This window comes from Ostrinia nubilalis, chromosome 1 (assembly GCF_963855985.1).
Source record: "Ostrinia nubilalis chromosome 1, ilOstNubi1.1, whole genome shotgun sequence".
NCBI classification, from domain to species: domain Eukaryota; kingdom Metazoa; phylum Arthropoda; class Insecta; order Lepidoptera; family Crambidae; genus Ostrinia; species Ostrinia nubilalis.
The window spans coordinates 9,935,287-9,952,731 of record NC_087088.1 but is presented as its reverse complement, the minus strand read 5'-3'; the positions used below and the strand labels follow the sequence as shown (position 1 = coordinate 9,952,731).

At 36.2% G+C, this 17,445-nt stretch overlaps 2 protein-coding genes across 5 annotated transcripts in view; one reads left to right on the top strand and one right to left on the bottom strand.

Annotated features, from left to right (window-relative positions):
* The window catches only part of LOC135071796 (uncharacterized), a 15,942-nt gene extending 13,905 nt beyond the window's left edge, over positions 1-2,037 (bottom strand). Inside the window, exon 1 of the mRNA XM_063965627.1 lies at positions 1,908-2,037. The gene's annotated coding sequence lies outside the window, so the exon portion shown is untranslated. The remainder of the gene's footprint in view (positions 1-1,907) is intronic.
* Positions 1-17,445, top strand: part of LOC135071777 (sphingomyelin phosphodiesterase) — a 25,082-nt gene extending 7,637 nt beyond the window's left edge. Inside the window, exons 2-13 of one of the 4 annotated variants that reach the window (XM_063965608.1) lie at positions 10,135-10,221; positions 10,395-10,879; positions 11,680-11,911; positions 12,092-12,252; positions 12,434-12,606; positions 12,856-13,050; positions 13,675-13,928; positions 14,332-14,441; positions 14,570-14,754; positions 15,112-15,303; positions 16,088-16,166; positions 17,037-17,445. In XM_063965608.1, the coding sequence (XP_063821678.1) occupies positions 10,158-10,221; positions 10,395-10,879; positions 11,680-11,911; positions 12,092-12,252; positions 12,434-12,606; positions 12,856-13,050; positions 13,675-13,928; positions 14,332-14,441; positions 14,570-14,754; positions 15,112-15,303; positions 16,088-16,118 (2,082 nt within the window). In that variant the 5' untranslated portion in view covers positions 10,135-10,157 and the 3' untranslated portion in view covers positions 16,119-16,166; positions 17,037-17,445. Of the gene's footprint in view, positions 1-1,551; positions 1,572-10,134; positions 10,222-10,394; positions 10,880-11,679; positions 11,912-12,091; positions 12,253-12,433; positions 12,607-12,855; positions 13,051-13,674; positions 13,929-14,331; positions 14,442-14,569; positions 14,755-15,111; positions 15,308-16,087; positions 16,167-17,036 lie in introns of those variants that run through there. The other 3 variants (XM_063965599.1, XM_063965589.1, XM_063965616.1) reach the window with 3 other exon arrangements.

The following is a 17,445-nucleotide window of genomic DNA, read 5'->3' as shown; positions in this document are numbered from 1 at the left end:
GCATTGTGCGTGTGCGATAGTTTACAGCATTGGTAATGGCCCCTCGAAGTGAGTTTGAACTTGCCTGCCACATCCTGATGATTCACCCTTTACTTCACTTTAAAGTGACAAACAAAGGAGACAATGCTCTGCGAAGTAGGATTTGTGATTTAAATTGATTCTCGATTTTCATAACAGATTAATCACGTAAGGCTGGGTTGCACCATTTTACTTTGACTGTAACAAACGTCAAAAATCTGTCAAACTCCATACAAAATTCACGGGTAATTTTTTGGTTGGTGGTGCAATTCAGCCTAAATATACCTACTTTGTTGTCCTATATTGCTAAACATAACGGACCAAAAATATGCTGAAAACAAAACGCCATGACATAGTTTATAATAGTGATGGTCAACTCGAGTAAGTAACTAGGGTTAACTCGAGTTGGGCGTAACTCGAACCCACTCGAGTTGAATTCTCTCTGACTCGAGTTCGTATCGTAAACCGGATGGAACCGACATGGAGCGAAGTTTGCCGATCATTTGAGTGATGAGACTATGTTCATTCGTCCATTCATAACAACAAGTGTTACAATATAATTTAGGTTTGAAATTAACTTTAAACTGCCAGTTATTGTTGTAGATTTTCGTGTTTCATGTTCTGTTTTTAAAAATTGCCAAGTGATAATAAATATAAATATTTTTTTTAAATAAAATTCAAGCCAAAAATACATAAATAATTATTCTATTTCAAACAATCATTTTCTTTCTTACTTTAGTTAAGTTTAGTTAGTATGATTCTCCCAATTCAATATAAACTGGTAAAAAATAAAATAAAAACATTCACTTGTACATCCAGTTAACTCGAGTTACGTAACTCGAGTTCAACCCGAGTTACGTGGATTTTAACTCGGGTCAAATCGAGTTTTGTTTTTCCCGAGTTGGCCCATCACTAAAACCATTTTTTTTTCTCGACATAAAGGGGCTTACATATAGGATTTAGCATTTGAGCTGTAACAAACAGTCAAGTTACAGATTTCTAGGATTCCTCTGATTCATGCATAATAATATTATGTGGGTAGTATTGCGTATGCAAGATAGATGATGAAGGTTTTTCTGACTTGTTTACCTTTGAAAAAATTATCAGATAACAATAAATACAGGATGCTTCAGTAAAGAATTTGAATGAAAGTGACATTGAATATTATGAATATGATATACCTCTCTATTCATTTGTAGTTCTTGTATTGATGACGTGTATTTGTTAAGATTAAAGTAGTTCCACTTATTCTTGACAGTTGCGTTATAATATGTGTTTGACCTATAAAGCATTATGTTTTACTTATTAGATAAAGTTCATGATTTCAATAACAACATATCGTATATTATGAGCGTGTGTACTACATAAAGTCATCAACATACCTACTATATCAGCAGCAGGCCATTTGGGTCAATTGAAGTTTGATTTTATTAGTTTATTAGCTTTGGAATTGCGCGGGAGTTAATTCAAAAAAATTGCTCTTTCTGATACCAAATCAAAAAGTTTTGTTGTCATTTGAAAGACGACGAACAACATAAACGGACGTTTGTAAGGTAAATTACTATTTCACACTCTTTTAGATTTACAATATTTTAAGATTTCTCATTTTCTTTTTTATTAATCATATTGATTCTGTCATTAGAATGTTGAGAAAATTGAAAATGGGCGGGAACAAACAAATGTGTAAGACATAACGTGCACGTTTCTCTAATAAGTATTTATTAATGTGATAACGAACTGCATTGACAGAAACAGTGGTGAATGCGGTAGAGGTTTTGTCATAAGTAAAAATCTTGATCTAGCACAATGAAGGTATTACCTAGTCATTGTACGTGTTTGTAGCTCCAGTTTCATTGAAAACACGGAAGCGTTACGTTGGCATTTCTTACCTTAGCGTGTGAAAAATTTCCTTTATAATAACACTTTAGTATTTACATGGTTAGAACACGTTTCCACGGCGTCCAGGCCGGCAACCCACACTATTTATATGCCACTATAGATAGATCGGGCAGTGCGACACTCGACTACTGAATAGCAAATGAGAAAAATCTTCGCACTTTGGGTGACCAGCTTCACTCGAACATAATTTAATTACAGTCACCAGCGTAGAACGATAAAAAATATACTTAATCAGTTTTTGTTATATTAATTTATGTTGATAAGTTTAATGAAAACGTAAAGATACGATTTTATCACTGAAAATAATATCAATCAATGAATGAATGAACGTATGTAGAGATGAATTGTGAGAACGAGAATCCCAATTAGTATTATACTATATTTTCTATTCGTACGTCATTTCAGATATTATCTACTGTACGCAACAAGAGCTTAGCGTGTGCAATTAACAAACGCATTTCACTAAATGAATACACAGACACAGGTAGTCATCACAATCTACGAGAATATCGTACCTATTAGCAATTTACATTTGCATTACGGTCAGCTGCCATATACATAGTGAATAATAATATACTCGTACGGTCGAAGACTCTACCATAGGTAGGTTACTGCATTGTTTTTGTAGGTAAACTTCTACTTCAGTTCTTTTCATGATGATTTTACTAATCTTAGATTAAGTCAATTTTTGTTTAACTCACATGGATTTATTATCCGAAATAAACAATGTTTATTTTTATTTAATTTTTCCTGAGCTAAAGAAACAAGATGCTTCTAACTTTTACTTGTACGGAATGAAGGCTCTTCTCCCTAAAATACACCAGGGTATACAAAGGCTGAAAAAATATGGTTTGTTTTACAACAATAGAAATAATTTGCGTAACAATGAATATGTAGATTTTTATTTCTTTCTACGCGTCCGTATACACGTGGGACATTATGAAATATGACGGCAGTGCATTCCAAAGAGAGCATGAGTACAATTGAGGTGAAAGTAAGTTCGATGAACTAAATGAAAGTATGTGTTAAGGGTGTCTGGATGCGGGCAAGGACCCTCATCCAGAAAGTAAAAGGCATGGTCTGCCATCGCAATCTTTCATCTCTTCTTTGTGAATGGGCGGCTGGTCATTCACCCACTATTTTGTCGATTTGTGCATTTGAAGTTGTGTGACTTAACGAGTCACGATTGATGCAACAAAGTCACGGCCCTAAATATAAAATGACCAAGGCGACCTTTGTTCATTTCTTGGTACTTATGAATGAAGTGCTTATAGTGAAGCAGGCATTACTTAACAAAGAGGGCGACTGTTTATAGTCCAGTAGAATTAGCTTTTAAATCGGAAATAATTCCTACAAAAGATTTTATTGTTTTAATGGCTTCATTGGTTGCCCATTAAGACTCTCCTAAGTTTTCGACTTCGACGGAGTTGTGCTTAAGTGGTGGGGGCCCCCGAAAGAGGCATTTTTTCGGTTTTCCGGTTATACCGCGTAAAGGACTTACCCTATCAAAAAGTGGTCTTCATGACGGTTGAAGGGCACTTAATCCTGCATTGAATAAGACCAAATTCATATGTTTTGGACAAACCGTTCTCGCGCTAAAGTTCGGCAAAATAGAAAATATACGTATAATTAATGACCCTCTCCACGTCCAATGGTTTGTTACCCACAGGCTTCCAAGTCTTGAAAAGGGCCACCTCAACCAGTGTAACCCTATCAAGGCTTACGAGCTTGATGCGCCTATCCTTGTTCGTCCCAGCCGCTCCTTAACTGCGGTTGCTGCACCTCTTCCTGGCACTCACCTGAACGACTCTGTGTTACCTACTTTGGCTGCCCCTCTTCCTTGTATTGTATCCTCCTGCATGACTACGTTGCCTAGCCGTATGCCTGGTCTAAGGTTCGACGCCAAAAATCAACAACAACAAGTTCATATTAAAACGCTGAAGAGTTTTTTGTTTGTTTGTTTGAACGCGCTAATCTTAAGAATTACTAGTTTGATTGAAATCATTATTTTTGTGTTGAATAGCTCATACATTGAGGAAGGCTATAGGATATATACAATCACTCTAAGACTAATAGAGGCGAAGCAGTAAAGAAAAATGTTACAAGCACGGGAAATAGTATTTAAACTATTTTCACTCGTACGAAGTTGATTTTGTGGCGTCGAACCTTGGACCAGGCATATGGCTAAGCAATGAAATCGTACAGGAGGGTACAAGGAAGAGGGGCAGCCACATAAGGTAACACAGAGTCGTTCAGGAGAGTGCCAGGAAGAGGTGCAGCAACCGCAGTTAAGGAACGGCTGGGACGAACAAGGATAAGAGAATCAAACTCGTGAGCCTTGTTAGGGTTACACTGGTTAAGGCGACCCTTTACAAGGCTTGGAAGCATGTGGGTAACAAGCCATTGGACGTGGAGAGGGTCATTAATTATACGTATATTTTCTACTTTGCCGAACTTTAGCGCGAGAACGGTTTGTCCAAAACATATGAATTTGGTCTTATTCAATGCAGGATTAAGTGCCCTTTAACCGTCATGAAGACCACTTTTCGATAGGGTAAGTCCTTTACGCCGTATAACCGGAAAACCGAAAAAACGCCCCTTTCGGGGGCCCCCACCACTTAAGCACAACTCCGTCAAGGTCGAAAACTTAGGAGAGTCTTAATGGGCAACCAATGAAGCCATTAAAGCAAAAAAATCTTTTGTAGGAATTATTTCCGATTTAATCAATTTTTGTGTTTAATTCTACTGGCCTATTAATATAAATGTGTACAGAAACTCTACTATTTACGCAATTTAGATTCAGTTCAATAGCAGTCTGACGGTTGGACCAGTAGCACTCTAGCAGATCGTAATAAAGTACTGAAAGGCGTTTTTTACCATTAGCTCACCCGTAATCACAGTAACTGAAAATCATACAGTAGTAGGTACACAGAACAATATAACAGTATTATTTCGAAAAACGTAACGAAAGTGAAATAAATAACGGCAGCTACATTAAGATTTAAGCCTAGTATAATAAACATAATTATCCTTTTTATTTGTAATGAGAATTACAACCACTTTTTTGTTACACTATTGGATCCATGGATCAGTGGTAAAAATATTGAGTCTGACTATGCTCCTATTTAATTTATGTAATAGTGCAATTTGTTCTACATAGTGTACGCAGAGCTGCAGCTAGGCAATTATTGACTTCAATTATACTAGTCAATAGCGGATATGCGGTTACATAATCATAACAGTTATAGAAGGCCTTAGGGTAATATGTAATATGCACTTAATTGTTACGGTTAAATGGAAATACGTTGACTGGATGAATAACTATCCACAGAAATGTATGTTTAACAAAGAAACATATTCAAGTTAAAGTTTGAGATGTGCCTACATGAAACAATCGTGGCTCAATGTATAATGCGATGATTATCACATGCAATTATTTTACCCTTGATCTGGAGATCACCGAAGTCAGAACGTGAGGTAGGTAGCTACTACAGTCCACGCCAATATTATTGAATACAATACAAGATACATCATTATTACATACTGGAAGGTAGTTTGAACTGTCTTAACTATGTCAAAACTGTTCCATGTGATAATTAATATGCACATGTCTAGAGGCACAGATAATCGGTGTCAATGTTAGTCGGCCATGTTTGTTTGCAAGATTGCTAAAATCGATTGGCGCGAACTATACGAATAGTTTTGCGCAAGCACATTGTATACGATAGCGGTACAAGCGAGGTTTTTCTCCATATCAACCACTACTAGCAAACAAGTTCTGCCACTTTAGTTGGAAGGTGCGTGATAGAAATCTAGTCTTGGGACGAAAAAGCAACGACATTCAGTAGCATTTCAAAATCATTAGGCAAGGCACTGTTAATGCACTCATATGTATGTGTTTGGTGTTAACGGCGGAGAATCGTGAAGAAATATTTTATTTAGATGTCCCTTGCCCAATTGATGACTAAGTAACAATTGTGTTTTTAGTTAGACATGTAATCAATAATAATGACATCACTATCTGATATCGAGGTTAGTGAAATTACGAGGATATAGAGAAATGCTACGGTAAGTGAAAGTCGATGAGACATATCTGGTCTTTAGAAGGCCTCTTACGAAAGTCACGCTAACGTATAATCCTTCGAGCATTGACGTCGGTGGAAGGCACGTGCCAGCACTTACTGTTAGTGTAGTTATTATAGATTTTTGCCTTGCCAGCTGTATTGAGATACCTAAGGTTCTCAAATAAACAAGCAATAGTAACCCACCCCGAAGTCCCTCCCTCCCTATAAGTCATTAGAGATAGAGCTAGTGGCCTATAGAATATTCGCTTCAAGTCATCGCAACTCTTACGCCTCTACATGAGCTCATTCTTACGTATTAATGTAAATATCGTTTTATATTGAATTTATGTGCAAGTGTTTTACTAATATGGATTTTAATACACGTAGAGCAGGATTTAGGGATGGGGATATTTATGAAGGCTCCATCACAATACCTTAAAAAATTATTTTTTATAGTTTCTCAAACAAAGCAAATGAAGAATAGCATTATAAATAATACTCATCGAAACACAGTAGAAACATAATGATAAGGTAGAGACAGCAACAATTTAACGGCCCGCCTCCTACATCTAAGAAATTATGTAAATATGCAACTACAGCAGTAGGTATAATGCAGACTTGGCTGCACAGCGCGCAATGTAAATGTAAATGCTCTCCTGATGGAAAGTGGAGATAGGATTTATCTGGTACCACATTGTATACTCAACAAATGATTGGCTCTATTATTATGAAAATCAATGAAAACACGCGGATAATTTACCGTTACCGATAACCAAAATATTCAAGTAAGCCTTGAGACTAAGTGCACTTTTCAATTTTGAATAATGTTTTCTAGTTTGAAATCTAACCTACTAATTTTAAAATATAAACAAATAGTTTACTCAAATGATACACTTCAGAAATTCTGCTTGTATAGTTTCAATGCCAGTTTTACTTTTAGCAAGTCTTACATAACGAAAAATGTGCCAAGAAAATGTGTGAATGTTTCCGAAATTTCACTTTTTGTTTATACATACATAGATTAGATTATATTTTTAAACTCATGGTGCAGGCACCAGGATCCTACCTATAAAATAGATATTTTACATTTTTATAATAGAGAGCGTGATAACTATACGGGTAATAAATAATACACTTATTCAGCCTAGTAACTTACGATTTTGGCAAGGAGCAAGAATAACAATCATTAAAGTTAATATGTAAGCACCTACTGTATGATTTTGAATATAATGTAACAGTTTTATTGCTTACACAGATAACCAAACATTTCTTAGGTACTTATCTAACACGTGTTCTGGCGATAACATAAAGCTAAACTCTGTTGTATCTTACTTAGTAGTTTTTTTATAGATGCGATTTTGTAGCTAAAATGTAGGAATACTTAGTCTAATGTGCTGATAAGACTGTATATTTACAGTACGAGTGTCCATAACTTATGCAACTTGGAAAGAATTTAAAATTTCAACTACCTAATACTTAAAAATATAATTAGCATAAGATAGTGAGTGACTGTGTGACAGTAACCATTCATGAAGATTTCAATACATCAGAAAAAAGCTTTGTGTCGTATCGCTATTCCTGGAATTCAAAACTTATCGCCGCAACTACTAAAGTCCCAGTATAGACTAGTCAGTTTTTAAAATCGGATCAAAAGAAAGGAAACCAGAAATATTTTTTATTTTATTTCGTGTCATGTTTGCATCGGAGTTATTTTAAGAATAAAAAGATATTCGCAGTAGCCAAACAATTCAATGTAAACATTTTTACAGTTAAGATTTCATAGAAATTATGAGCGCAAGAATTTAATATTTGTACGAATATGCTGTAGTCACAGTTATGGTATGGGACGTTTCCCATGGACAATTGTTCGTTGGCAATTGTTTACATAGGCAGTTAAGTCGAATTCCACAGATGATCAAAGTAGTAATGGATTGTGGCAACGTAACAATCGTTATTGTTGTAATGCATATGAGCGCAAAGTATTTAACGTATTGTTTGTTGCCCAATTTAGAAATAAACTTTATCAAACACAAAATACATATTTTCAGCACAGAAGCTGAAGTTTCAGTTACTCCTGTTACTTTACTTATAATACGTGAACCTACCTACCTATTTGTAACGAAGCTAGTTACTTCCGTGTACAAGATTAATTAACACAGTGGTAATTAAGCCATGTAAATATTGGTTTTAGATAGTTAACATAAATTATTACTTCAGTATTATGAAATAAATCGTATGAATGAAGTCGTTCCATTTATAGCTTAATTGATTTCAAATACAAAATAAAAGAAGAGGACTTCAAGGGAGTATTACAAGAATACCTACTAGATTTCATCAAACAAACAAGTAGGAACAGCATAGTTCAGACAGTATTAGAAATCTATTCTTTCAGACAACCAAGGTCCAGGGACAGAGTAGAAGATATAGGTACACAGAGAGCGTAGATGGTTAAAAGGATGGCTCCACGCCAGAACACGTACCTAGTAACAAGCGTTTAAGTGCAGTTTGTGCGCGTTGTGTGCGATATACCACCGTCACTTTCCAACAAAGTCAATGAAGCGCAGAGAAAGTGCCGACCCCACGTCCGCGTACTACAGCCGACAGTAAAATCCGCTGACTCATATATCACATCACCGTTTCATCATGATACAGATGTTATGTATGTTGACTTGCACAAAAGCAACAGCTGGACCATTGTGTACGAACCGAGAGAGAACAGGGGTGTGTCCAGTGCACATAGAGTTTGCAAGTCGTTCAAACCTATTCTTTCACTTTCCAGTGGGTATACAAAATCAGAAAGTTATTTCAGACATGTTTAGGATACCTACGTAGCTAGTGAATTAAAAACTTGAACTTTATTTTGTAGAGTACCTAATTTAGTTACACTGCAATGTTTGAATCTTACTAGAAAATCTAAGTACCTACCTACCTGAGGATTAATTCTAAGGTCTTTGATATTGTAAAAACCAATAACAAACAGAATGACTGTTGCATTAATATGACTTAACGATCTAAAGCGGTCGAAAATATTATGGGTAGAACTAAAACCAGATCAACGCAACGGTAGCCACATAACAGGTGGATGCGATTATGTTGTGTGTGGTGGGTGCGATACTTGATAACAGCTGCAAGCTACTGAAAAAGTTTTTGTAAGATAATTATGATTAATTATAGACAATCTTAATATTCATTAAAAGAACTCTACATTGTAATAAAATACCTACAATTTATTAACTACATAAATTGATAACTTCGGTATCAGCATTTCAATAGGATTAAGAATAATATGAATTTATGATGTGAAAAAACGGTAACATTAAGTAGCCCTGAAAAATAAAATAATAAGGAAATTAGTATATTATAAAAAATATGGAATTAATTTTATTATCTGTTTATGATGACCTTTTAATGGAAGTAAAAGGATAAAAATTCAGAGATTTAGGAATTTTAATAATACTATAATCATTGGAACTTTCCAAAAACTTTCTATACAACCGCATGAATTTAATATTTGTCCAACTCATGCAAGTGCATATTATGTTTTTATGGATTTTTGAGTTTTACTGCTAAGACGTGAAGAATGTTACAAAATAAGTATTGTCACATTTAAAATATAGGCGTCATAAAAATAATAATAGGTCGTGCTTCGTCCATAATCCATATAACCTACTTTCACTGTGATTTTACGTACTTTAGAATGAGCTCTACCAAGATTGGAAAGCATAATAGAAAATTACCAAAATTTTTACGGTATGTTCACGATGGATTAACTGAACATTTATAGAGTTCTTGATGGAGGTCAATTTATTATAAGAATGAGTGTCGTTAATTCAAACCTCTTTTCGTAAGGATCGTTAACAACTTTCTCGACAAGCGTTTTGAGTAGATCTTTATAAATGCATAGAGTAATAAAACTAAATTAGGATGGTAAACAACCTGGTTTTTGAGTAATTGCGCTTTACCTACAATTCAATTACAAATATATGCATGTCGACGTCTCTACTTATCTCACAAAATAAGGAAAACAACAGGATTATAAACGAGGGAAGGTCAAACGTCCATCCAATAGTCACGCCACCATTGCTCCATTTGATAACTTTAAATAATAATATCTAATTGACCGTTTAGTATAATTGTTTTTGTTTTGTTTCAGATATTTCTTCTTCATACTAAGTTATGATTATAAGATCACTATGGCTCTTAGAATTAATAACCATTACTATATTTACGACGATATTAGGTGAGTTTTGGAAATTTTTTCTATAGTTAACTCTCTGACTTCTCACTAACCGTTAGCATTATCCCAAAGTAGTGGGAGAGCAAGTTATAATTCATCGTTTAAAAGTACACTTTGAAATGGAAAATGTAAGTGTTTACACTTTGAAATAATACAATTGCGATTTTGCCTTTCAGGTAGCCCAATATTCTTACAACAAGGTAGAAAACTTAGGCCTGTAGTAAAATGGCGACCACCCCAAGACAATTGGGACTGGACAACGCCTGGTCAACATATGCACGAAGTACCATCTTTCAAACCGTCTAACTTTACACACAAGTTGCCGCCATCTGCCAGCGAGACTGAACTACTTGCTCACATGACCACTTTGAAAAGAAATTACTCACGATTATTGTGGGATAACGATAAGAGCACTAACCTTCCACTATTCGTAGAGAAGGCACTAAAATTATTAAATTTAAAACAAGTCTATTATGAAGTAGAACATTCTGTGATGTCCAAAGTATCATGCACTGCATGCAAAGCGGGTGCTGGTCTTTTGCAGCACTATATTCAACTTGGAAAGAGCAAGGAAGAGATTACCAAAATGATATATCAATTCTGTGTTTCCTTGAATATTCAATCTGTGAGAGTTTGTGAGGGTGTCACGCGATTGTTTGGCGTAAGTATTTTTAGTATTACTTTAATGGTTCGTTCGTTCGTTTCAGCCAAATGACGTCCACTGCTGGACAAAGGCCTCCCCCAAGGTTTTCCACAATGAACGGTCCTGCGCTGCCCGCATCCAGGCTCTTCCCGCGACCTTTACCAGATCGTCGGTCCACCTAGTAGGAGGCCTGCCCACTTCGATTCGGTCGAGACCTGGGCAGTGCTACAGTCTCTCCAAAGGTGCCAAATTGACTATCGATATATCGAAGTGTTGAGGGGTTTGTACAAAAACGCCACAATGTCGGTCCGCCTCCAGGATCGGGACTCGAAACCTATCCAGTTGCAGCGAGGGGTAAGACAGGGAGACGTCATATCTCCAAAACTGTTTACCACCGCCCTGGAAGATGTCTTCAAGCTTCTGGACTGGAACGGATTTGGCATAAATATCAACGGCGAGTACATCACCCACCTTCGATTCGCGGACGATATCGTAGTCATGGCTGAGACCTTGGAGGATCTAGGCACAATGCTCGATGGCCTCAGTAGAGCCTCTCAACAAGTGGGCTTCAGAATGAACATGGACAAGACAAAAATCATGTCTAATGTCCGTGTTGCACCCACTCCTCTGAAGGTTGGAGACTCTACACTCGAAGTTGTTGACAATTATGTATACCTGGGACAAACAGTCCAGTTAGGTAGGTCCAACTTCGAGAAAGAGGTCAATCGTCGAATCCAACTTGGATGGGCAGCGTTCCTTTAATGGATATCCTATAATTATCATTTTCTAATATACTGATCAGTTTTATCTTATTTCAGAGTGAGGTGGTTTATGTCTTGAAAAGAATATCAATAGGCCCCAATGAAATCTGTAGTTTTGTAATCGGCGACGCGTGCGGTGACGTGTACAACCCGTACCACGAGTGGGAGGTGGCTTTCCCGCCTGTGCCGAAGCCTGCTTTAAGAACACTAGACGTTCCACTAAATACAGAGCAGACTTTCAAAGTTCTTCAGATATCAGATACACACTTTGATCCCTATTATGCTGAAGGTAAGGATTACGATTAATTAAAATAAACTACTAGAGACTATGCAATAATACCTGTAGAACCTATGACGTTCAGGAATAATGTCCTCAATCCAAAACTTAAGCGTTTGTAGAGTTGGGGTGCAGTTACCAATAATTTTGATAATCTTTAGATATTTTGTTATCATTTGGATATGTCTATAGGTGCTAATGCAGAATGCAACGAGCCTCTATGTTGTCGAGCGTCCAGTGGGCCCGTCAAGACCCCGAGCAGCGGCGCCGGCCGCTGGGGAGACTACCGCAAGTGTGACACGCCGAAGAGGACCATCGACCATATGTTGAAACATATCGCTGACACACATACCGTGAGTTTTCGTTGCCTAACATCCGTAAACAATTACCGACTCTATGTCTAACTTCCTATCAAAACGTAGCTGGGAATCAAGAGACTAATTACTCATTTCAAATGCACGCTTTCAACTTCAATAGCACTAATTGGTATCTACTACTTGTTAATTAACTTAATAATTATGTTTATTATTACAGGACATAGATTACATTCTTTGGACTGGTGATCTGCCTCCACATGATGTTTGGAACCAAACAAAAGAGGAGAACCTGAAAGTTTTACAAGAAACAGTGGCTCAGATGTCGGATATGTTTCCGGGCGTACCAATTTTTCCAGCACTGGGCAATCACGAGTCATCTCCAGTAAATAGGTGAGCAATTATATTACAATTTTAATGTAATCATTTATATCGTTCCAATGAATGTCGAAGTACATAATTGTGGACATCCTACTGTCATACTCGTAGTTAATTTCCACAATAGGTATTGTGACATGGAGGTTCGAGGATCTTTACATGACTCATAAAAATACTCGTTCTATGGTTGAGACTAGTCCTGTGAATTTCAATCAATTAATAAATGAATTTTCTAAATACCTGCATTATATTGTCACTTTTCAGCTTTCCACCGCCGTACATCTCATCCCCAGATCAGAACATCGCGTGGTTGTATGACGAGCTGGACGCACAGTGGAGACGATGGTTGCCCGCCGGGGTCTCCCAAACGGTCCGGAGAGGCGCATTCTACTCCGTGCTCGTGAGGCCTGGCTTCCGCATAATTTCGCTCAACATGAATTACTGCAACAATAAGAATTGGTGAGATCTTGTTATGTTAAATTTGACATTTGGTTAGGTGTAACATCGAAAAGGTTACTATCATAACGAAACCACAACATTCCTACATATTAATTAGTGCCCACTTCGCCCTACAAAGTTATTGTACCGAAATTCATGTGCAGTGCTTATTGGGGATAACTTAAACTGTAGGCTATGCTGTAATGGATTAAATTTAGTGAAGAATTTAATTAAAATTAAGTGGCGTGATTGTTCTCCATGCTAATTTGATGCGTAAGTACTAACAATTTTTACAATTGTTAAAAAGCAAGTGGCGTGATAACTCTTAATGCTAATTTACTGCTTAGAAAAATAATGTTCCGTCACATTCAGATACGTTTAATCTAGCATTTTCAAAATTACGTTCGTGAGAATAATCAAAATCTTTCATTGTTCAATGCTGAACAATGGGAATTGGTGTTTTCTTCAAAAACGATTACGATAAGGCGATTAGTTCGTGGGATGTCTGTACTTATAGTCACAATAGAAATGTACCTAAGTAAAGAGAACAATGCTTCGCGAACTAAATGCTCTGGGAGTTTACTAATAATGAAATGGAATGTCTACATTAAGCTATAGGTAAAATACTTTCATGCCTTGTTTCAGGTGGTTACTAATGAACAGCACAGATCCCGCCACCGAATTGCAGTGGTTGATTTACGAACTTCAGACAGCTGAATTCAGCGGTGAAAAAGTTCACATTATCGGACACATTCCTCCAGGTCACTCGGACTGCTTGAAGGTTTGGAGTCGGAACTACTACGCTATCATCAATCGTTATGAAGCAACGATCACTGCTCAGTTCTTTGGACATACTCATTTTGATGAATTCGAGGTATTCTACGACCCTAATGATCTTGGTGAGTTTAAAAATATTCCAGTAAATGTTTAACTCTTATTGTTTTATCATAAAGCAAGATCTTGAACACGCGTTATTATATGTCCTACCTATATACAGGGTGTTAGGTAAATGGGTATATGAGCCGACACTAGCCCATGTTAACATGGGCATATAAATGGTATGGTGAAGTCAGAAATTTGATATCATCATTTTATTTTTTTTTAATTTTCATACAAAATAAATTTTATAAAATCCGATTTGTATGAAAAATAAAATAATTAAAATGAAGATATCAATTTTCTGACTTCACCATACCATTTATATGCCCATGTTAACATGGGCTAGTGTCGGCTCATATACCCATTTACCAAACACCCTGTATATACGATGATGTCCTTTATAATAATAAATTCCTTTTGCAGGAAGAGCTACTAGTATTGCATACGTCGGCCCATCTGTATCACCATATTATGATTTAAATTTGGGGTATCGAATTTATTACGTCGACGGAGACCATCCTGATACAACGAGAGTAAGTTTATTATGAAGCTATTGTATTATTTATCATTCCTTATGCGACTGAAAAAGACTGGATTACATCTACTTTTACTTTACACACACCCTGCATAATATTATAAACTAACCATAAACTGATTGCAGCAAGTGATCGACCACGAAACGTGGATAATGAACCTGAAGGAAGCTAACCAGTTTGGGTACCCAATATGGTATAAGCTGTATTCGGCGCGCGCCTCCTACAGGATGAACGCTCTGCGGCCTCAGGACTGGGACCGCTTCATCGACAACATGACGTCCAACGACGACGTCTTCAACTTATATTACAAGTAATTAAAGAAAATCAACTTATAACCAAAACGCGATAAAATAAAATCAATTTCTGTGACTGATGCTACTAGAGAGACTAGTAGACTACAGTATAGACATGATGGACAAGCGGTTAATTTGAATACTCGTACCCTTACATAATGAAGGTAGCTTTTATCTCTACTTATATCTACATGAATAGCCATTACGGGCAAAAAACCTCTAGAATGTGCTCTACATTTACTTCCATTTGATAAGTTTTTGTGAAGTGGGAAACAGAACAGCATAAAGGTTGTTTTTACCAAAAGCTTTTTACAACTAAATCCAACACTAATTGAGTACCTAAGTTTGCTTACCAGTGCATGTTTCATTCGTAGACATTATTGGAAGAACAGTCCCCGTCGTGGCACCTGCGACAGCGAGTGCCGCAAGCGGCTGGTGTGCGACGCGCGGTCGGGCCGCTCGCACGACCGCCGCGCCCTCTGTGGTCACATAGAGGCGCGCATCGACGGCGCTGCGCCCGCGCCTCAAACGTGGCGGGCGTGGTTCTATAACGGACTCTCCGTCTCGTAAGTTCCTGTGCAGACTAACGATTATAATACTATTTGGTGAATGGGCAAATTTCATTAGTAAGCGCCTTTTTAAAGTAAAAGAAAATAATGTAAATATTTTAATTCTTTCACTACTGTACAAAAACTACACTGCTTCTTTAATAAGAATCGAGGTGACTTATACAAATCCATGCAAGTAGAGGTGTAGGCAAATATGCTATAGGAATAATATTGTACAAAGGAAAAGGTTACTTACATTTAATGTAGTTCAAATCTGAGTTTGCTAGTAGGTAGTACAGGGCTTATTTAGATACCTGAACTTTTACTAGCTCTATTAAAATAATAGAAGAATCAACTTTTGGAAATATTAAAAATTGACTTAGATATTACTGGTATCTTAATCGACAACCTTGTTTAGTACCTGCAAACAGCTAAGCAATGTAAATATATTATTGTTTCGATCTGTGTACCTAAACAAGTTCACGTGATGCAAACGATAACAATATCGTACGATGCTATGTAGCTAAACAACCATACCTACATTGCATGTAGAGACTATGCGATTAATTTATCTTTTAAAGTCATCGTATGGACATACCTACCATTGAACTCTTTACAAATGACCTACGATACTCATATGTATTCAGAGTTTTTAAATAAAAATGTACGAATGTTACATAGTTTTCATCGTCATTGTTATCGTTGTGTTCGCGAACAGTTAAGATAAAGCGCTAAATCTGTTTTTTTCTTGTGGTGTTGGTTCTAACTTTTCTTAAAATGTATATTTTTTGTATACCTACAGAGATAATATTCCTAGTGTACAGCAAGTATAAAGGTGGTGGATGTAACCAGTAGGTTAGCAGCACAGCTCTATAATCAAGGTTGGTATTCTTGGTGTGTGTTATGTACAAAATAAGTTGATGTAAGGTATACATCAACTTATTTTGTACATAACACACAAGATTATTATTACTCAATACGATTGCCTAATAAATCTTTCTGTATTTCTTCGGTGAATGCGATAGATCTCTATTATATTAAGCTTTCCCTATAAAAAGAACATAATAATCTTATTTAATTACGGTAAGTATTTGCTATATGTATCTCTTTTGAAACTAAAATATGTAGAGGAGTTAATTTGAAATTACTTTAAAATTACAGTTTAAAGACAAATAAATGTAAAGTATAGAAACAATAGGTAAGCTCTGAGAAATAAGGTAAACGAGTTGTTATCAGTTTTTTTACTGATATCAAACGGTCGATAGATTTTAGACTTATACAGGATGTCCTAAAAAGTAGTGTCAAGCTGAAGCCCAGAGGTAGAGCGTCACTGGGGCTATCCAAATCACCTTTCTATTTTCGAGATTTTTGATAAGTTTTCGAGATAAGATTGTTTTACATTTCTGCGCTTAGACACTTTTTGGTCACTGTGGCGCGAATAGGCAAGTTACATGCCTGATTTTTTTATTATTATTAGATGAATACTAGGCCTAGCTGGTTCAGAAGTATTTACATCTACATATAACACGAATGTAAACTAAAATCCTGTACTTATGTTGTAAAAAAAAACATAACTCGAAAACTATCAAAAGTCACAGTGATTTGGGTAGCTCTAGTGATGCTCTACCTCTGGGCTTCAGCTTGACACTATTTTTGGGACACCCTGTATAAATTCGTGTTTGTAATACACATTGTATTAAATAAAATTTTCAGTGGTACTAACAAGTTAATTATGTACGCGTTTGTTTCAGAATGTCAATGATAATGCAATTACCTCAAGTGGCCTATCAAATACCAAAATTTGTGATGGGCCTCGGCTGAAAGAAGCGGAGCTCACATCCTGGGTTATATCAAATCACATCACCGGACTAGCCATTGATTAACAAGCTCTGTTGTTTCAATGTAAATTATTTAAATACATTAAATTATTGCAATCCCTCAAAGGAATTGCGCATTTTACTACATTACGACAAATTTTATTGTGAAGTGCCTGGTTCAAAAAATGTTTAATAGATTTTAATAGTCTATTCTTGGAACACAAATATTAAAATAATAATTAAGTATATCATTTTATCGATGGTAAATAGAAAATACATGTGTTATTCTTGTGTTTTACTTTATAAGACTTTTGTAAATAAATAATGTAAATGGTCAAACAAA